The sequence below is a fragment of the Bradysia coprophila genome, chromosome X (assembly GCF_014529535.1).
Source record: "Bradysia coprophila strain Holo2 chromosome X, BU_Bcop_v1, whole genome shotgun sequence".
Taxonomy (NCBI): Eukaryota; Metazoa; Arthropoda; class Insecta; order Diptera; family Sciaridae; genus Bradysia; species Bradysia coprophila.
Window position 1 is genome coordinate 9,317,020 of NC_050737.1, and position 23,319 is coordinate 9,340,338.

The 23,319-nt window shown below is 32.4% G+C and overlaps 1 protein-coding gene across 1 annotated transcript in view; it reads left to right on the plus strand.

Annotated features, from left to right (window-relative positions):
• The window catches only part of LOC119080428 (low-density lipoprotein receptor-related protein 2), a 110,133-nt gene that overhangs the window by 65,702 nt on the left and 21,112 nt on the right, over positions 1 to 23,319 (plus strand). The window contains exons 3-4 of the mRNA XM_037188785.1: positions 22,306 to 22,446; positions 22,575 to 22,706. Of these exons, the coding sequence (XP_037044680.1) occupies positions 22,306 to 22,446; positions 22,575 to 22,706 (273 nt within the window). The remainder of the gene's footprint in view (positions 1 to 22,305; positions 22,447 to 22,574; positions 22,707 to 23,319) is intronic.

The following is a 23,319-nucleotide window of genomic DNA, read 5'->3' on the forward strand; positions in this document are numbered from 1 at the left end:
CTATATATCGCACGTGGTATGTTCAAAATGTCAACAGAAAAATATTGAAATTTTTATTAAAATGTCAGCGCCATGATCTCAGGCTACGGATCAGTAAACAGTAATTAGTTACCTATAATGAAGTCTCTCGCTAGATATCGAAGACTACATCAGGAGGTAGAGAAAGAGACAAGAACAGAGAATGACTGTCGTCAATATGCTCCAGGGTGTCACTAAATGAACGATCCTCATAACACTCTGAAGCTGTGACTAATGAAGCCTTGATATGAAATATGGACAATATCGAAATTCTAAATCAATATTTGCTAACATAACACATTCCCCTGTTGTTTTGATTTAGCTGCCAATTAAGTCAAAGATTATTTGTCTAATTAATCTTATGTTCGATTAATGGTATCGAAACACAAACACACAAATTTGTATCAACAAACATTGCGTATTAATCACTTAATCACTGACATTCCATTCAATGTTGCGTGAATTATATGTATAGTCGTCGATTTGAGCAGATAAATTCTGAAATTGAATTTAACTAAGTTATTTAATTTAATGTTTAACGACGAAATGGATACGAAATTCGTACAATCTGACAAACATTTCGCCTTTAAAATTAAAATAATGAAATTAACAGCAATGCAACAAACGCTGGAACTTTAAAAGCAAATTAGTTTTGAGTGAATTTCGCTAATGAAGAAAACTTTTTTCCCCGAAAAAAAGCACAGAAAGAAATGAAATTTTCCGACAAATATCATTCCCTCAACCGACGCCTTGAAATAATATATCTTAATTTGTGCTAATTGTACATTAACTACAACTTCAACACCGTTTCCCATTAACATTGTACTTTCCTTCAATTTCGTCTTCTCCGTTTTTCACTAATTTTTTTTCATCGTCTCTTGGGTCGGTTATATAGATGTGTGTGGATGCTTGGTGAACATACCAGAAACGCTTCACTTTTATACTTTTTCCTCCGTGTTGAACAATAATAAAAATCTCATTACAGCTTTGAGCTTATTATAACTAATAATTCATTGTCTCAAGAGTGATGAATAATTTAACAAAAGATTTAGTCTAATATACCATAGAGCAAGCAATTTCCGAAGAATTAGCTTTCGTAAATGGGTGCAATTTAAACGGAGAAAGGATATTAAACTTTAATAGCCATTCATTTCCAGCACCAAATTTGATAAATTAATTACGGAAAAATGTTTTTTTCGAGCCATTCGCAAAACCCCTCGCAGAAAACATGGTTAAAGACAGTTTCAACAACAACAACAGCAAAAAATTATTTTAAATCCGAAAAATTATATTTAAATGGATTTCTGAGATATTATGCGAATACATTTCCCAGTTTTGTTATACTGTTACGATGTACGTTTATTTATACAATTCCTCATAGTCATGATGTGGAAGGTATTATAATTTCGAAAATCTACTTTGTGGCGCAGACAACATAACAATTATTATACATCCACTCGGCCCCGAATCTATCTGCATATATACTAAGCCAGGCGAAAGAGAAGGCGTATACGCGAAAAAAAAGCCGCCCGGAATATAAAAGTAAATGAAATTTAATTCTCAACACAAAACAATTGAACGAAATAGCAATTTGTATACGAAACCTCATAAACTTTGCCCATAATATAGAGACATTAGAATGCAGAGCTTTTTTTGCGTTCTTTTTCTTCTTCTTCGTCTTTCCTTCCCTCCACTAAATATAGTCACAGGAAAATACATAACCCCAAACATGTTGCTATCTGTATACATTCATTTCGAAGATATGACTCCGTTCATATCGTTCAATTTGCTCCATTCTCCGACAATTCTTGCCAAATAGACTAGTGGAAATTGTTGAATTAAATATCGAAGGAAGGAACGGAATATAAGGGAAAACAAGTACATGAAGAATAATTGAATTCATTTTTCACTAGAACGGGACTCAACTTAGCGCGATGAGATTATTTTAAGTTTGAATAGGCAAAAATATTATAGCTTCTTAAAAGATAAAAATCTTATTTCTCTCTCTCACACTTCGTTTTTTTTTCGGAAGGAAGATATAATAATTCATGACGGGAGTCTTTTATTTGCAATAAAAAGATTATTTTTTCTGCTGTGTTCGGAAGTGGAAATATTTAGTAAAGTAATTTTTGGTGTATAAACGGAATTTGACGAATTATTTCTTTCTTTTTTTCTTGGGATTTATTTTGTTCAATCACTTAACATTAAGTGAATTATATGAGTGTGCGTAGAGCACAATTACTTCCGTATAGTCACAGAGACCCGATCAGATTTGCAGATTGTTGCTGACGAAGTAGAATCGTTGAGGATATGGAGATATAATTGAATTTTGTTTGATTTATATAACCCCCTGTGTGTAAGTGTATCATCTTACGAGAAACTATTCGAGTCTTGAACATATGCATCCTAACGCTTCGTCGGTTAATGATAGTCATCTTATGCTGATGAAGCTTCAACAAACAAAACTCTGTCAACTGTTTATGCTCTGTACACAGAAAACCTCTCAACGAAACCACTTTTAATCGACAACGATTCCATGAGTTTTTGAACGTAAACATCGTCCCAGTGAAATGTGCAAAAGTAGCATAAAAATACAGACGTTTATTAACCCAGCTTGCAGGTGGTACGCATAAATTTTTTGAAAGCATTTCATATAATACCTTGCGGCTGATTTCTTTCATCAAATGTCAGATGGTCATTTCAAAAAATTTTTGATTAATTTTCATCGCGAATAAAAAAAAAAATTTTTTTTAGAAAAGTAGAACGACAATTGTCATCGACTTTGCAGTGTTCGTTGGTTCAGAAGAATCAGGTTGATAAAAATTTTAAGTATGTCGGGTTTACGATGGATTCAAAAAATGGTTGAGGTTCATATCAAAGAAAAGTTTTTGGTTTGATATCAATCTCCATTACGGTATTATCTGTTGCCTTCACAAAAGTGAGCAGTTGCATTTCTTTGTGGTCAAAGTTTGTTATATTAGGTTAGACTAGGACATTTATTTTTCAATTAATCCCAAGTAAAAAAAATTTAAATGAAACCTATCAATCACTTAATTCAGTCGAAATGAGGAGGATTTTCAAAAAGATTTTTGACAGAAAATTGCCCTCACTAAGAAGTCTAATTTCGACAGATTCCGGCTTCTGTGAAAAATCTTTTTTACTCGGGATTTCATTCACTAGAATTTTCCATACAATTTCAAACAATTGAATTGAAATAGAGGAAAAGGGTTCCCCATTTTAATTGTCCATATCAAAATTGACCGAACTGTAAATCTGAAATGTGATAAGAACAAATGAATAAAGGAAAAAGGAAAGCATACGGATCGAATATGTGTATGGGTGACATTGTCAGGCATTTACTACTTCACACTCCATAAACTTCCTTGTGACAATAATCTTGCAATGACCGAATTGTTGAATAAATCCTTTGTCAAAATTAAACACACAATAAAAAGCATTAGCAATATATCGAGACCCGAAATCAATTTATTTACTTTTTCCTTTACTTTTCTCGTGTATCCAAAGAATAATACACCTTTTGTCCGCATATACCTCAATTTGCTATTAGTTCCAACTATTACTTACAAAAGATTGACGGAACGAACACATTATGCTTTCTGTAGCGCACAAAACACAGTAGGAGAAGTTACATCCGGAAAACCAATATTGTCGAGAAATGGTTGTAGCTGAACGGTAAAACCGCATATATACACGAGGAATATAATGGCGAGACGGGCGAAAGGATACCCAGGGCAAAGGTTTTTCTGTCGATATGTATTAAAAGGTCATTTATCTTTACACATCCCGATGCCAAACAAAAATGTTGGGTTTTCCTATTGAATGAATTCTGTGTATATGTTTATTGAAGAGTCGGGGGGATAAAGGATAGTACATTTAAAACTCATACCATTTTCGATATGGTGAGATACACCGTACAATTTACAAAATATCCATCGAAGAGTTATCCCCCCCTGTTCATCGCATGCTATATATAGCAAATGTATATTATACAGGCGCACAAAACGGGATGAACAAACTGAACTTTTATCTCTGACAAAGTAGCAGCGAGACGGAACAACAAAACCAAATAATAATAACAAATTTTCGTATCGAAACATAAGGAAACAATATTAAAACATTCCAAACTCGTATTCGCCGTCTTTAAAAAAAAAAAGAGAAAAAAATAATTTTTTCCCTCCTTTTGTTTCCTTCTATATGTACACCGCGTTATGAAATGATTCTTCAAGTTACAATGATGGCAGAGCGGAAGTTTCATTACAAAGTAAATAACTTTTTGGTAAATCAAAGAAAATAAATAAATCAGCCAGTTGAGAAAATGTTATGAAAACGTTTCTAATTCTGGTAATTCGGAAGATTTAACTTGAAGACGAAATCGAAAGAAAAATAAGTGAAAACCCCAAATTCGCTCATTCATATGTTAAGCGATTTTCATATAATATTTATTTCTTCGGGGGATGGCGATGGAGCCGGGGTCGTATTCAAATCGAATTTTCTTTTTCATTTCATGTAGGAGAAAAATAGAGTATCATTATATAATATTCGAGTTTATTCAACCTAAATATATATATATATATATATACTTCTCCTCGAGCATTGTTTAGCTATAGAAACTGAACGGAAGAAAATATAAATAAAATTAGTTTTCCATTTTGAGGTTTTTTCTCCTGCTTTTAAAAGGAAAACATTATTATAGGATAAGGAATTTATTTTAAAAAGCCATACACTAGCTATATAATGTGAGGTCTACTCTAAAATAAATATGTCTAGTATTATATATATATATATATATATATGTGTGTGTGTGTGTGCTTGAGCCTTGTATTGAAGACATTTTAAGGGTTTTTTTTTCCTTCGTCGTCTTAGGTTTTCTCTTCCTTTTTTCTGTCGGTAATAAATTATTTCCTTTTATCGGGATGTTGCCTTTTACGTATATTAGATATTAGAGAATGAGAATTTGACTGCGTGAACACATTTCCACAACTTCATTTTCCTTTGATGATGGTCGATTTGTTGGATTTTCTGTTCATAAAAAATGTACAACATTTATAAGAGTATCCACATACGTATAAATACGGAATGAAGAACGTACCAAACAACAACAACAAAAAAGTTTTCTGAAAACTATGGGTCATTTAAAATACATAATAGATGACCAAGGATGATTAACTTTAATTCGACTTGTGTCATTGTATAAATGACCGGTCATTTGTTGTATGTGTGCTGATGATGCGATAATATCCGATTAGCACATCACCACAAATGAGTTTTATTTATAGGCTCACAGGTACGCCCGACATTTATGTTGTATGTGCAGGAAGAATTGTCGATTTCAATTTAATAGACTCTTTGTCACTGAAAGTTTTTTTTTTATTGTTTTCTCAAATTTTTCTGTTAGACACAGTCAATTTATTTGTATACAGATCCGATCCCTTCAACCCCTTCAGTCTAAACATCCGTTGTTATAACAACTCCTCGTTCTCATACACATTGTGTATCGATTTTCAGATATCGTTTTTATTTGATTTCTTGTTGTTCAATTAGAAATTTGTTACTTTTTTGGTGCAAAACAACTCCATGTTATACTCCTTTTCGTTAACTTTTTTAGATTTTTTTTAAAACATTTTATTAATTTTTGTAATAATTTATTTTTGAGTGAATAACCCCACGTTGAATGTAATGCATCTGAAGGTGCATCTAACATTTAGTCTGTAGACACACAATCTTCGTCTAAAGGCGCATAATTATGTGAGATTGGCGTCAATATAGGAATTTCAATAGATAAAACCAAGAAGCTTAATCGGGTTTGCCCAATTACACCATATGGTCCGTGCGGTCCTGCGGTACACATGGACCATATAATGAAATATAATCGATATGTAATCGATATGCATTGTAAAAAATGGAAAACTCTGATGTGATGTGAAAATGGTGTAAATTGACTAGAAGACATCATACAAGCATTTTTTACGACATGCGCCTCATTATACTACAAACATACAAAAATAGGTGCAAACACTTTATTCTAACTAATGGTAGACCCGTCCAAACTAGGTCCTGTAACGTTTTGATGCATCTTGTTGATGTACAAATTTTCATTTTCTTTTGCATGTACAGTTAATTGTCCTGAAAAATTCAAGCTGTTTCCTAAAATTTGTTGGTCGTTCTTGTTTCAAGCAATTCAATTGTCAGCGACTTAGTTCCATTTTTAAATGTTGTCGCCTCAAAATTTGTTATGATGTGTTAACAGTAACCACACTAAAATCTACAGTTTGACGCCTCAGTACGTGAGTAGAATGGATTCATCGTAAGGGATGAAGATGTGACAAAAATTGAATAAAATTTCCGAGTGACTCAAAAATCATTCACAGTAATAAACACCCAGTCGTATGAAGTCAGATGCTTTGCATATAAATAATAATAGTTCCTGCATATCAGACCGAGCGCACAAGGCTCACACTATAAAAATGCGAATTTATTTTATCGTTTCTCGTAAATTGTTGAATTATTTGTCGCTAAAGTGTTTTAGTTTTGTACACAGGGACACACATCCAAACGATATATGTATAGCAGCGCAGACACATAAACATCATTTAACCAACACACCAATTTTCGTCCTTTTGCCATTTTAAATTGAAATCTCAATTGAAATTATGAAATTATTATGCAGTTTACAATGCGTTTAGTTCATTCTTGTTTATTTGAATAGATAATTTGTTCGAAAATTACGATACGAGTTTCTATAATGTCTATTATTTATGTAACAAAATGTTATATATTGTGTTATGGTAACGGCGCTGAACACCCATTTGATGTAGCTCAATTTAAAATTATATTACAGGGATTGTCCCTTCACAATTGTCTAATAGAATCAAAATCTGTTCAAAATTGAATTATAAATAATAAAATAAAAATTGTAATGACAATGGCACTAAATAAATAAATAAATTTTTTTAAATTGTTTTATCATCCAACATTTCCATTAATCATCGTATACAAATTCAATTTTCTACCACAATCTACTGACTGGTGACTGGGAGACTAAATTTTCTATTGCTAGTGCTTTATTGAAAATATTGTAACGTAAAACGCTTTTTTTCCGCTTTGTACATTTTTTTTTGAGTCTGACGACAACATACGTACATAATATATAATACGGTTAAGCCGAATGCATGGCTTCAAAATTTAAAATACAAAATCAAATCTATTTTAATTTCATGTTATCATGAGGCACACTCACACACAGCATACACACCGAATTGCTCTCGAAAGCATGTATGTAACCGTATGTACACATTGAATGCCAACCATTATAAACAAATCTAATGCAATATAAATTTGTGTCTAACAACTTTATGTTATTCAAACCATTCTATACAGACAATAAAAATTTAAATTAGTGCATTCCGGTATGATATTATGACTGATATAGTTGGTAATATGCGGTAAATGGAAATGAAAATGTTTCAGAATATCTTGTTATAGAAGAAACTCTTTTTTTTTTGTTCTCTCGCTCTGTACGTAGTATATATAGATCTGTGTTATATATATAATTCTATTTGTTTGACTTAATTGAATTTACTTGTTGAAATTAGATTTGATATTGAATTAATTGACAGGGTTTGACATTGTCTTTCAAAGTGATTTGGATTTTATTTGAGATGAAATTTTGTTTGTTTTTTTTTACAATAACAACCTTTCCTTTGTCTTATTTAATGGTATGACTTATAAATATAAACACTACGGGTCAAGTATGATCTCGTTTCGGATGCAAACAAAAAAAAACTTAAATTTTTATTACAGTTACTCAGTACAACAAAAAATAAAACGAGACCGAAAGAAAGAAATTAATTCGCTATAGACCGAAAGAGATTCTTTTTTACGATAGTTTCAGGTTTCAAAATTGGATTTTTAATGAGATTATACCAAGACCCATGTTCATCTAATATATGAATTTTGATGTCGATCAATGCATTTCAGGTGGAAAGTTATGATAATATGACCCATGACGGTAAAACTTAATTAATTAATCCAAACATACACGTTTGCTTGCTATTTTAACGTAGAAGTTAAACTTATTCTTGGTCGAAATTTAGCATGAAAACTTTTCAACATTTCCGAAACTTTGCATGAACTACAGATTTATTAACATTATGTAGTAATGTATAATAACAAAAAAAAAAAATGTGCAGAACCAAATGTTCCGTCGTTAGCGTTGCTTCGAATAATTAAAAAAAAACCTTGGTAACTCATTATTATAATCGTTCTCCCAAATGAAAGCAGAAGAGCGGAAACCAAATCTTTAGACAAACTTTTTTTTAATTTTAGCTGGATGGGTGAGCTGGATGTAAAACAAAACTTTACACACCAGCAAGAAAAAAAAACGAAAAAAAATCAACAAGAGATACAAAGCTTGTCCATAATGCCATTATACTTGCGGCTTCAAGTTTATTTTGTAAGCTCCCTCGAATGCGGTAAACATCTTTGTCAAGTAAAGTTTTATAAAACAAAGTTCGTACGGCTCGTGCCAGCGGCTCGGGCTTTGAAATTCCCACACACATCACCCAATAATATGCTGCTCAGTGGTCCCGTTACCAACAATTTCATTTTGTTTTTCCATAATATTTTTTTTTCCTTCGGTCAATCCCACAGTCCGGAAACAATTACACATCCATTTCGATATTATGTTGGTGAATTGCGAATACTCGACATTGACTATTTTGTGGTTCCAATTCTCCATTCATTTATCAAACTTTAAAATAGCTCGATGAATATGAACTGCAAAACATGCGAAACAAAATGAACTAGCAAAAATGGACTCAATTTATTTGTTTGATAAATTTTACACACACACGCAGAGCTTTCAAATGTAAGCGGTTAGAAATGCGAGTTCAATTTGGTTTCAAAAAAATAAAAATTTTAAAAAAATGTGGCAGCAACGATAAACATACAACATAGGCTTGAGTATTCATCCGGCTTAATTGAAAACTTCCATCAAATGAAATGTATATAATGTTCACAACCCCTTGTTTGATATCGAATTGCGAAATAATCTCGAAAATAGATTTGCCCGACTATTTCCGTAACATTTGCACCACCGTTTTATTATTCCATTCAACTTAAAATACAATCAAATTAATTTAAAACTTTTATTTTCATTAAATAACCCAATGAATACCCCATCAAAAACAATAAATTGGTTGAAAAAGAACTTTAGGTTCTCCGAACGTAAACTTTGACGATGAAATGAAATTAAAAAGCAATAAAATCGGCTGTAGAAAAAGAAGAAAGATATGGACGTTGTATACCATGTGATAAACATAGCAAAAAAATATAAATACAAAAAAAAGAGAAAATGCCCCGCAGTCAACGCGTTGCTACTGCCTATGTCTATAAATAAATAAAAAAAAATTAAATAAAAAGAATGTTGTCGAGAATGTAACTAGCAGCGCTGAATGAAAAACGATGGAAAAAAAAGTAAAACAATCAACTGACAGAACATAGAATTAAGCTTTTGCCAAACAACCCAGCCAACTAAACATATTCTTGTACAATATAAATAGAAAAGCGAGAGCTCCTCTTTTATCCATAAAATATAATAAAAATAAAAGCGAGTACAGAAACACTGAAATAAAGCTCTTAAATTTTATACGGCCATTCTCGTGTGCTACTGTCTCTTTCGATATACAGTACAGTGTTACAACACACACACACACACGTAATACCATATTGCATTCGCTCCATATACAAACCATTTTCCATTTAATGAGCCTGTTGATATTTCCATCCGAATCAATACGTATAAGATATATGTGAGAATTTTTGAAAAGGAAAAATAGGTCCTAATGTTCGCACTCCCTTTCTTCTGCTCTATGAATATATCACAAAATACTAAACAATACCAGCACACAAAAACCTTCCCTTTCTTCCAAAAAGAAAAACGAAGAAGTACTAAAATAAACAATGTATCAAACAAATACCCGAAATTTGTACAATTTTCAACATCTTTCATTCGAATAAAACACCAGAACAAACATCCCTTCATCTGTTGTACGTTATATATGTATAATGTGTGCGCAACATTCGGAACAATAAAAAGAAAACTTTCTATAACTTCATACATCAAAATTTATTTACTCTAAACTCTAGATTAGAGAGCGTTGTGCCTTCTATGCAATACGACTGGTGAATGGTGTGTGTGATGGGGAGGGTGAGGGGCCTGTTTGTGGAACGAATATATTTTATGATTTAAATATTATGTTTAACGGGGAATTTACCCATTAGGAAATTTTTCTTTTTAAATAAATTATAAGCTGAAATGTCTGTAAATGGATAAAAAGTGTTCGTAACAGCTATCCCGCCGATCGTACATTAACGTTTCATTGTATGCATACAAAGCAGCTTTACGTTAATGCTACTTAGAGTGTAAATTGTAGTTCGCAACGATAATATGCCATGCAAAACGACTAAAATTTATACAAATCGCTAGACAAATCTCCACTGTCACTGAGTATTCTCTTCAAAGTTTTCAATCGATTGAACTCGAAGTTATGCACTTTTGATGACCGAATATTACCTGAACGTTCGGAAGTATTTTGGTTGTTATTGTTGTTGTTGCTCCAAATTACACATTGGAAACGAACGAGGAAAAAAAGAAATATTGCAAAAATATCGAAGCTTTTATCTTCTCCATTTTAGGTCATTGTTCAGAACGAAACTATCGCTTAGGGCCGTATTGAAAATTGCGTTTATATCGACAAAATCAATTTACTTCACAGTCAAACAAACCCGTTTGATTCATAGCCTTAATCGCTTGAAAACCTCCCCTAATTTCATTTTAAGTAAAATTTCATAAACCATCTATAAATCGGACATCGAATTCGGAAAGTCAAACAAAAATAGTTACCCAAACTGTGGCATGAGGCTTGAATAACTCAAGTTTTTAAGTGTTTCATAGGTCTGCTTGGTGACAAATATTGCATTATTACGAATTGGAGAGACGTCGAAAAGTTGCAAATTTTCAACGATAAATAAAAGTTTTTTTTACTCAAAATGGAATAGTAAGACTCAGTGATATTGACCACTACAAGTCACAAAAATTTATTTATCTTTGATTCGAGCTATCAAATTTTGGTATCTTCTCGTTCGATTTGGATCACTCGAATCGTATGTATCCATTTATATTGGATGTAATGAATGTGGGATTCTGTCTTAATGAAACATTGAAACATAATATGCTGCGGAAATACTGAGTATCGTCTTATATCCGGCCTCATTCAAAAGTTTTACAATATAAGTAATTTTTCCCAATTACTTTGTATCTTCCGTTATTTTGTTTGGATTAATCAAGTAAAAAAAAGCAAAAAAAAAACTTTTTAGTATTTTGTGGTAGCAAAATCACGTGCTATGATTTAGATTCTATTTTGGTGTACATTCTAATTCTATGGAAAGCGTTTGTGCAATTAGAATCGCGTCTGAATTCTGATAAAATGTGATCAATTGATATACAATATCAGCGTCTATATAAAAAGAAGTGTTCCACATCAAATACCTCGTGAATGTTTGGTTAACTTTATAAATAATTTAGAGGTTGCCAGGCTATAATCTTCGGGTAAACTTCGATTTGGTAGCTAATTTAAAGCTATCGAAGCAAAATAAAAGTTTTAATGGAAGACAAATGTTTTAGTGAAGAATAAGCCACTCGCGTAGGCTCCTATACTCATAGCTCAGCTTTTCTTATCAATTTTATTCGCATGCAACGTTTTTTACGTGTTCATTGCTATTGCAAATGCCTTGAAATGCTTCGTCGTTCGAAGGGCATAAATATTCACAGAATGTTTTCAAAGTAGGACTATTTCTGCTCCTCTGCTGTTCTTTCATTTGATCAGATTTTGGATAGGTCAGCCTCGTTCCTCATAATTTGGGATAAATCTCAGAGAGTTACATTTAACTGTAAATTGAATGAGTTTATAACTTTAAAGGTTTTTTTTATGTATAGGTGTCATTGTCATGTCAATCGGAAAGCTTTTAAATTAATGAGACAGTCAATCATTGATTGGATCATATTATATTTAAGATCACTCATTCGTTACATTCGTTCATAAAATAATTTCCCAATACCAATGCTCCTGCGTGGGACGTATCCAATCGATCAAATCAGTCAGCCCAGGGGCGGGAAGGAAAATTTGTTTTATTGGAAAATTTAAAAGAAGATATGACTTTTTGGAAGATACGAATCTGTCGCCATCTATCCATATCACCATTAACAGTAATTGAACCACTCATCTGCTATTTTTTTATTATTATTTTACTTTAAAACTAATTTCTTTGGTAAAAGTTTTACAGTCACGCTACGACGACAACAAATATTAAAACCGAGATTCTCGAACATTATTTTCCCTAACTTGTTCGTTTCGACGATGAGTGTTTGTTAGCTTGTCTACAATAGTTTTAGTGGAAAATAAATGAGATCTCTAATCCATTCATTGTACGGAAGCTTTCGGATGTATAAAAACTTTTATTTTATTTAAAAATAAATTAACACAGAAATGTGAAAGACGAAAATAAATTACAGCTTCGCAAATTCTGCAAGATTTACTTTAACAAAGACATCCCCACTGATCTATAAATGTCTTTGTAAAATATTAAAAATTAATCCAGTTAATTAAACGTCAAGACTGAGCAGCTAATTCTCCAAATAATATTTTTTTGTTTCCTTGAACGGTGTATCTAAGTCATTGTACCTACAAACGTTTTCTTAGGCAAAAAATAAATAAATAAAAAAAAGATGACACAAGAAGTGTAGTACTAAGTTCAAAGGATATTTTAGCTTACTTTGTGAACGGCACAACAATAGAATATATTTCATAAGTACTTATACCGAGCGAATGTATATTTTCCAGCTATTTCTTTTGAATTTTACGTGAAGGATCTTATCGACAATAACAATGTCTATTTTCCGGTATGTGTATTTGATGCGAAAAATAAAAAGTGAATTCAAGCCAGCACTGGTTTAAAAAAAATATAAAATAAAATTTGTATTGTTCGGCTGGAGAGGAATGTTATTCTTCTTTTCATCGACATATGAATTTGATTTTCCAATTAAAAACAATCAACTGTATCCATTGAATAGTAAATTTGCAATTAAATTGAATGTTAAAATGTACCAATAAATCGCATAGCCCAAAGCAGGCAAAAAGAAAATAATTTAAAATAAATTGTGGATGCAAAATATGTTAGAGATTCATTTAACACAATACAGATGACATATTTTTCCAATCAATAAAAATGTTCATGTTCAGTACCAACGGGTTCTGTACCACTCACAGCTTATTTAGAATTCAGCGGAAAAAACGTTGTGTCCTTCAACATATAGCGAATCTACCCAAAATAAAGTTAACATGCAACTGTTCATAGCATTACCCTTCGCATTACCACTGAATTTTCAATCGTTAAATTTGAAGGCTTCGGTGATAAGAGCTGCCGCTTAAGATTATTTATGTTTGAATTGTATGTATACAACGAAAACAAGTCGTCTATCTTTGCAAAATCAACATAGAGTCTACTCTGATTTCATCAGTTTCCAAATATTTTCTTTGCTAATCCTGTGAGCAGTGCTATCTATGACTTCAATCAACGAAAGAAAAGTTGAAAGTCCCACCTTATATCACCTTCAAAGACTTAAAATTGTAAAGCTGACTATACAATCAAACTGATAAACGATCCGATCTGTTTAACGTTTTTTTTCGTCTTAATTTGTTGCATTCTATTCACACATCACTTAGCTTGTCAATTAGAAAGAATGATCATCATAAAATAGCAAACTTGTGTAAAAAGATTTGCAATAATTTATTGCTGACCATGAGTGATCAAAGTTATCCGAACGTGTGCAATCACTATCACATCGAATAGTATTTTATAACTTTGATATTTATGCAAAAAAAAAACATTTCCAACAAAAAAAAAACGGTTTTTCCATGAATTCACTACATAGCAACGTAAAGCAATAAAAATTGAAATCACTTTGAATATTCAGACGATTCAGCCTTTGTTGATACGATATATTGACTAGGTACCACAATATCTTTCTATCGTTTCATCAAATTCAACAACGAATCTTTTGAAATTGATATCATCCGTTTTAAATATCTCTACATATTAATTGCACGACTAGCTGAAAGTATATACGGAAAATTGGTGTATGGAAATGAATTGAAATTGCTTATCAATTCACCTTTTACGACAGAAAACAAAATAGAAAATGTACTGTACACATTCACCGAAATCGAAACTCCGGTTGCAGGGATGATAAACTTTACAGGAATAAAACTTCAATAAGTTTTTGTTTGTGTGTAAGAGAACATTTTTAGTTTATTCACTGCTCACACAATCCATACAATCTATACATCATTTCCAAATGAAAGACGTATATTATAAACGGTATGAATAATTAAGCATCCCTTTCTTCGTCTACCGGGTGTTCTTGTCATGGATATAGCAAAATGTTCGTAATTTCATTCATTTTCTTTAATAATGGTCTCCATACCACTCCATCCATATATATATACAATAAAATTCACCTATTCACGGAATTACTCTACACTATATTATAATCCATCTTTCCAGCAATAGTATTTTGGAAAGCCCCTAAAACTGTCGTCCATTATACAATATACCCCGACCATATAGCCCACAGATATAATAAAATAAAATATCCTCTCTCTCTTTTCGCCCACACCACTTTCTTTGTACGTACACATATATTATAATAAAGGATTACACATTCTACAAATGGAGGGAACATGAAGTAAAGCTCTTATTTAAATGCAAAGTCTGAGGCAAAATAAATTTAGCACGTTTTCGCTACGAAAATACGAGAATGCACTTAGAGTAAAAGAGGAGTGAATAAAATTAGTTTACAGCTTATTAATGTACTTGTTTAGTTAAGAGTGGAAGATGTGTGTGGCTGTTTGTATACGATTTATGAGTGTATATATACAATAATACACACGAGGAAAATGTTAGGCTGCGGGAATAATTAAATTTCCATTAATTGATGTCAGCACATTTAACTGTCGCTTTGGACTTTATTATGGAAGTAAGTTGTAACAGGTTGAATGTATAGCATTTATAATTTGACAATGTGAAACTGATTATAATCCGACTTGATTATACCATCTGCTTTTATATAAAAATGACAACATTTGATGGAGCAGAAACGGTAAATAAAAAAAAAATTGTTTCGCACAAAGACACGTACTTTATGGAAACAGGTGGATTTTAGCATTTTAAAAATAAACATTAAAAATAGATCACAATTTTACCATACAGACAGATTTGTTTACTGTTTGAAAAATACGATTTGAAAATATATTTTCGTTTTGTTATTGATGTTGTAGGTCCCTCTTCACAAATCCAAGGTTACAAGGGATTAGACGAGATGGAGATACAGAAAAAAAACTTGTTTTCGTTAAATTATTTTTGTATTGATAGCGTCCAAAAGCTTACAGTAGTGTGGAGAAAAATAAAGAATTGATAGGCAAACAAACACTGTACCTGTATCTTGGGGATATGATTTTTCAAAGTTCAAAACAAAATTCCATGAAAGAGGTCGATACAACCCACGAGACAGAATGCTGATGATGCTATTTGCAGAATTGTCTTCCACGTTCGTGCAAGGGAGTTAGAAATCGAGGTGTTTAAGAAACATTTTGTAGTTATGCGGATTCATAACTTCTGAAATCTCATAGGCGGTGTTCGTGTAGAGGTGAATTAGTTTACCCAATTTTAACATTTTCATGTCAGTCTCATTCGATTCCACGATTATTTTTAATCCTTCCCCGCACATTTTAAACACAGATGCTTTCACTGATCGTACTGTCTGTGAGTTATTGAGAAAATCGTGAAAAATCGCGAAAATTCGAAACAATTCTGAAAGTTTGCAAATTATGAGAAGTCGCGAAAACGATTCTGCCACTCAAATCACATCCAAGGATTACAAAGAAACATTGAAGAAGAAATCGTTTACCTGACCTACCTACATAGACGTCAGTCTAATATTCTACCGAAACATAGCAAAACTAACCCTTCCATTACCATTGAGGTCACACCGAAAACTTTTTCTTTCTTGCTAATGTTCCAAGCAGTCTCACCACGTTTTGTCGCATTTATGCAATAATTCAATCTAAATTTTCGTTTTTCACTTATTCAACAAGATCTGAACTTGAATTATATCCGAGAAACAATAAATTTGTTGCACGGTCTGCACTATCGATTCACCGAATTTCGAATCAAATACAAATCCTAAACCGTATAATATGAGTAGAGTGAGAGTCACATAAAGGTTTCTATGGGTGATATCCATGTACGTACGGTGGCGGTGTTTGCCCTGTTTCTATTCCTTGACTCTTCTCTATAGAACAGGAAAAAGAAATTTAAATTATTTTTTTTTTCGAGTAGGAAAAACCGTTTTGTTGCCAAAAAAAAATGGAGTGGAGAATGTTTCAAAAAGATTTATTAATTTAATCTCAGAATATAATAATAAATTTAAAAGATTTTTATGTCCTTGTAATAGTGTTACATTATGTAGAAAGAGATATAATACCTTTTGTTGTATAGAGGTATTATTATCATAAGATGTGATATGACTTACTTTTATATTAGGTTTGAACATATTAAGAAAGTATAATAGCATATGTGTGGCAAGAGTATATCTGAAGGGAATTATGTATGAGCGAAAGATGTGATCTTCTTATGAGCTGTTGTACGTGTGTAATACATATTAAATGAATCCACCGCCACATATAATGTCAGTATTGTATATGAACGAACCTACGTATACGTATAGGGGTGAAAAGCAAAGTGATTTATTATAGCTTTTAAAATAGATAAATTCTTCTTAAACTGATGTTTTTATGTGTATTAAATGTTAAACGAATAATTAACAAGCTTCAAGCGTTCGTTCATTCGTTGTAAATTAATTATATCAGACGATAATTTTTCGACAAGTTCCAGTCGAAGAGGACCCATTAAACAAAAATGATAAATAAATGATGTGACAGATTATATATTCCAAACAGCAGGACATATTAAAAGGCTTAGATGTTTCCCAACTGACGAATGCTTTTTGTTTGTGTATACCCGAGAGAGGAAGAGAGAGAGAACTGACAAAACAATATCATTTACCCAGGAAAAAAGTATTTATTCAGTCAAGTTCTAATTTCTAAAGCGAAGATGATAAATAATTTTCGTTTTTGAGTATGATATGAACGAAATGTTCTATTCAACATTATAAAGTTTAGCGTTGAGTGACGGAGGATTGAATGATAAAAGTGTTTTCAATTTTCAAGTTTATGGTCATCAATTAATGGTTTCTTTTTTCACTTGACAAAATGAAGGGTAAATTTAATCAACATCTGTTTTGATGAATCTTTTCAAAATAAGGAAAAGATTAATTATTCGTGGATAAATAGACTAACGGTAATGACTTAGTTACTTAAATGAGAAGAAGGAGAAGACATATACATCACCGAAGATCAATTATGCAACACGTATATAGTATATACGACAGTTGTATTTGATCCCCGGCCTGTCAATTAATAAAAACGGCAAAGCGTTAAAATCTGTAAACATTTTCACATTTTATTAAAGAATTGTACTCCGAATGTTTTTCAATTCACTCTCATCTATACAGTGCCATGATGAATCATGATTCATTCAACCGAACGATGATCCAAAACGAGTTGAAATGTCGATTCTGATCTAACCGGAAATATCTGGATTTTTAGTCGTTACCTTTATTAAGATAGTTGTTCTTTAAAACTTTCTGGATCTGGACTACTATTGCACACGTGTAAAAATTTATGTCGACAGCATAGATTATAAACATGCTTAACAGCCAATATAGTGCATACAAGTTTTTGTACTTTCGTATGTAACACGTACCCAAATCGAAATTCATTGTTGCTGGCATCAAGCCATATTTATTGGTATACTGTCGTAATTCACTATCGACAGAGAGAGAGAGAGAGAGGACCCTTCTTCTGTTAAATTATGTCCGTAATAGTTACCAGTCGAATGATTTTACTTATGTTTACATTGCAGGATCTACCGAGAAAAATCACGTAAATCCGAGGAAATTTTTTTTCACGATTATAGGTCCTCATTGGTTGTGGTTGAGAAGCGAGTAAAATGTACGATTTTTCAGAAAATCACATTTTTACATATAAAAAATTTAGCGATTGGAACGGTATCGACCCACTTCTGACCTGGTTCATTAGAATAAAGCCTTTGCACTAATACTGCTGGGGTATCAAACAGAACGAAAGAAGAATAATTGAATTCTTGAAGAAAAAAAAATGGAATTCTTGGAATTTTGAAAGTTCGTAACGATTGGTTTTAACGCGCATGGTATGAAACAGATCGGGTAAAAGTTTTCTTGACCACTCTTGACCAAAAAAAACACACGCCCATCAATTTCTTCAAGTTTCAATGAATCCAGTCAGATTTACGTCGACATATCCCACACCTATAAAAAATCACATTCGGGAAGATAGAGATATTCAATCCCATCAGTCCCATTCAAGCAAATACTACTGATTCGTGTGACGAGTTTCGTTTTTTTAAAGCTTAAGTTGCATATAAAGTTCCAATCCATTTCATGCTTTTTTTGCAAGTATTGGCTCAATTCTAGGTAACGTTTTCGTTTCCTGTAAAATCTTTAAAGCGAAAGATGCATTCCCATGAATGACTTTTTGTATTGGAAAATGGATTATCAGACAGAAATTACGGTTAGTTCTTTAGAAACAAATATCTGGAGAAACTTTGATGCACATTTAAAAAAAAATCGACAAATTAAATGTAGTACCGTCGCTAGTGATTGGCGACGCTAAACCAACCTTGTTTACCACATGAGTACAATATGGTTACATGTTTATAAATGGTAAATGTTATAATTCCACGAATCTAATTTTTGTTACTTCGAAAGTTCAACGACCATTCATTTCCTAATGCTATTTTTGAAGCAATTGGCATATTTACATAATCGAAAACCATAAATATCTTATTGCATGTGTTTATGATTTAATGTTTATTACAACGAAAATAGCGAGGAAATAATCAAAAAAAAATTCTGCATAAAAAATTACCAAAAAATTTTAAATTATTTTCCTTCATTTATTCAGATTTGCTTCGAACAATTTACCTTTCAATATTTCATCAAAATAATCAAGAGAGAGAAGAAGAAATAAATTTATATCGGACATGTTTTGATGAAGAAAGATGAAAAAAAAAATGTTTCGAAAGAGTCTCATCAGTCAAAATGTGCCACACTCAAAAAATTCATAGACTCAGAAGCTGTAGCGCATTAGACATTATTCACACGCACGTTGTTGTTTTTTTAAAGTAAATTTTACCGGTTTTTACAGTTTTAGTTTTCCCAACCAAACTTTCTACTCGCACCATAATTTCATCTTTTTTTTATTTATTCAACTATTATTGAACAAAGAACCAAAAGATTTATGCATATTAAAGTGTTTGGTATTCATATTTTGGTAAATAATTACAGAAGTTGTGTACGACAACAGGTTATAACAGAAATTGGCTAGACCGAAACCTAATTGATCGATAGAACGTAACAAACATTTTGTATTCCCACTCAAATTCATTGTAAAATCGGAAGACAAATTGGAAACACAATCTATATATACATACAGCGTGCCCAATACCATTAAATATATGAATATTATTTGAATTTACCTCTCTCAATCGTGTGTACCGCACAAAAGATATATCGAAACATAGTGATTTTATATGTGTCAGCCGCATAAAACGAGAACTTTCATAAATTAAACGCTAAAATGTAAGATAACATCGATTTTACGTGCACCCTCTCTTGTACATATACTATAAACGGAATTATCTTCGAATTTGTGCCAATTTCATAACGAGTATCACTTTGGGTTGTTGTCATAAAGTGTAGCAGTAAGAACAGAACACAAGTTTGTAATAGTTATTTAGATGCTTTTGCTTTCCCTAGGGTCGAAAATGGCTTATTACACATCCAGGGGCGAAAACAAAAAAATTGGTTTGAGTTTCAACAGCATGTAATAAATATTATGCACCTGGTGATTGCATCCATCTCGTCAAAATCCATCTGTCTATACGAGCTGATGCATAATGTTAGCCTTATCACACAGAGACATATAAAATCCAATACATAGCTCGGTGTAAAAAGTTGAAAAGTCTCGTTTTCGTATTTTTATTGATCTCAGCTTCGTCTCGGATCAACAAAATTCACACGAAAGCTCTATTGACTATTGACACGAACATAACGTTTAACAAAGTAATGAAACCATGTCAATTATTTATTGGAAATGTGATGTAAGTTACACGTATTTTTGCCGGCTTGGATTAATGACATTTTGACGTGTTTTTTTTGTTCCTGCTCGTCTCAACACGTGATGTTCATCATTTTTTCTAGAGAGATAATCTAATCACCGAACACTTGACGGATTTGAATGATTAACACCACACACCACAGTGTATTAGTGTATCAAAGACAAATCGTAATAAAATTTGGATCGGTTCATTCGATTGATCTTCGTTTGAATAGTTTTACCGAAAGGGACTGTTTAAAAATGACTTCATTTGGATGGAGGGAGGTGTTCGAGAAAACTTGATGGTTCTTACAAATTTTGAGCTAATTTTGACGCGAGACGAAAAGGTGTCGAAAAATCTGTAAAATAGCGTAACATAATTTGTGAACGGTACCAAATACACATTATCTCGTATAATATACCCTCCATGCCTCCATAATGTTAAAACGGAGTAAACAATATTCACCGAAATCCCTGTGCGAATTTTGCTTTTCACTTCACACAGTGATTTGTGTTGCACATACCGAAAATACTTTACGTGTCGATATACTGTTGATGAATGGAGCCATGTGACATGACGTCTATATGGACTGTTTCTGATTAAAAAAACAACTGAAATCAGTGTTGAAGATCTTAGCGACAATCACGTGAAGATTGTTGTGAAATGTAAAGTAATTTCGTGGCGTTTTTTTGTTGTTGTTATTTTTTTTTAGACTTGCTCGATGCTGGCAATCATTAGAAAGTGCTGCAGTAATATTTTAAGGGAAAATTAAGAGAACAAGCAATTTATTGAGGAAATTCAGATTCAGCAGAATTGTTTTTAAACAGAAAACGATGGACCCAATTTTTGCAATTTTTGTCCCACTGGAATGATGACTTAAGACATGACTTTCCAATAGGCCCTATTTTTTGGAATTTTAATTCTGAAAGGTTCTGAAGAAACTCGGAATTTTTTCATCCCAAAAATGAGCTATGCTTTATAGGGATATTCAATTCATCGGCCGGCCATGTATTCACATTCAAAAAAACATTTTTTATTTTTAAATTAAATTTATTGTGGTCTTCCAACAAGGGTTCCTTATGGTTTATGTCTACTGTCCCAAATGAAGAAAACAATGTTAGACGAAAATGGCAAGATAATAAACGAAACGAAATCCGATTCTTCGCGTGTCTTGACCTAATTACTGAATCTAATTCCATTCGGTCGAACAAAACACTTATTTTGCAGTACATTTCATTTCCTGTTAACAATATTACACTTTCGTCAAATGGGTTAAATTACATCCAATCTATCAGACGGTGATGTTTTCGTCTATTCGTTTCTAGCAACTGAAGGAAAATGTATCTAATGTTCCAGTCCAGTGGGAAAATATCTATCTTTGCCAAAATTTGCTTAATTTCCCCAGGGTACTACACTTTACATCATAGGTCGTTATATGCTACAGTACACACAACGCTTTGTTGTTGGCTATGTAAAATTTTCTCATAACATAAATTCACTCGTTATCAATCCGTTTTCTTGTAGTGCTACTCCATTAAATTTGCTCTAGAAAAACATTCATATGAATGCGACGAGATGCAATAAATTAAAGTTTGAATGGATTGTGACGAGAGATAAATAATAAAAGTGTATCTTGATTTGCCAGCAGTTATTTGCTTGTGCGACGTATCCAGTGTGTGCGTGTATGTGTTTTTTCTTTTACTATCTTCAGGGAAAGCTCAGACAATCGTTATTAGAACATTTTCTATGTACCACTATGTCTCTCTTTTGTTCTTCGTTTTATTGTTCTGGCGAAAGACAAATCCACGAGGAACATGGCACAATTCCCCCAACGAAACGAATTGACCATTATAAAATGATTTTATTAACAGAATCTAATATTGTTTTTTACAGGAACAACAACAGCAACAGCAACAGAAGTGCCATGTCCGACGGGTATGTTTCGATGCTCGGAAGGAAAATGTATACCATCGCTGTGGGTTTGTAATTATCAAAAAGACTGCGAAAAGGGTGAAGATGAATTTCAGCAATGTCGTAAGTGAATTTTTTTATTTTCATATTGTCGTTAAAATTTGAGCTGTTGTTTGGAACACTCTGTCGATATAGCGAGACTGGTTCTCTCTCATTTTTTTCTCATGCATTTTCATTTCTACATTTTATAGCACCACCTGAATGTGATGCGGGACAAATTAGCTGTGGGCAATATGTTTTCAATAAAACATATTGTATTCCACCACATTACCGTTGCGACATGACTGTAGATTGTGTTGACGGCACTGATGAATCGGATTGTAGTAAGTGAAAATTTGTTTGTTCTATTATGTATAGTTTGTTTATCACGTCGTTCAGCCAGCAAAAAATTCAAACGAACGTACTGATGGTTTAACGAGTGGAAATTGGGAAATTAATTGGACTTGTCACTTGCACTTAATTTCTCGGCGTGTTAAATGTGTAGCTCTGTCGTTTGTGCAAAGTTTTATTTGAGGAAATAACGGGCGACATGTGCAGATATACAGTCAATCAGCTAAAATGATTTCTTTATTGAATTTTATTGGATTTAACCAATTAGAATTTTGAATTGAATTTTTATTGAACCTGTTAGCAGAATGCACGTCCTACACGTATCTTACGTTAACTGATCTATGATAACTGTTCAAGTTTCTTTCGCGTTGCTGAATCGTGACTGTAGGATTATATGCGATTTATACATGTCCAGTTCACTGCTGTGTAGTGTAGTTCAACAGTGAACGCTCTTGGTTTCCTCTTGAGAATCTACGAAAAAGTCCGACAGCCGTCAATGATGTCGATACACTTTGGACTTTTTAAATTGTTAATTGTTAAAAGTGCCTTCCAATACATATAACTCTTACCAGGTCACATGCCAGGTAACTTGACACCCTATAAGGT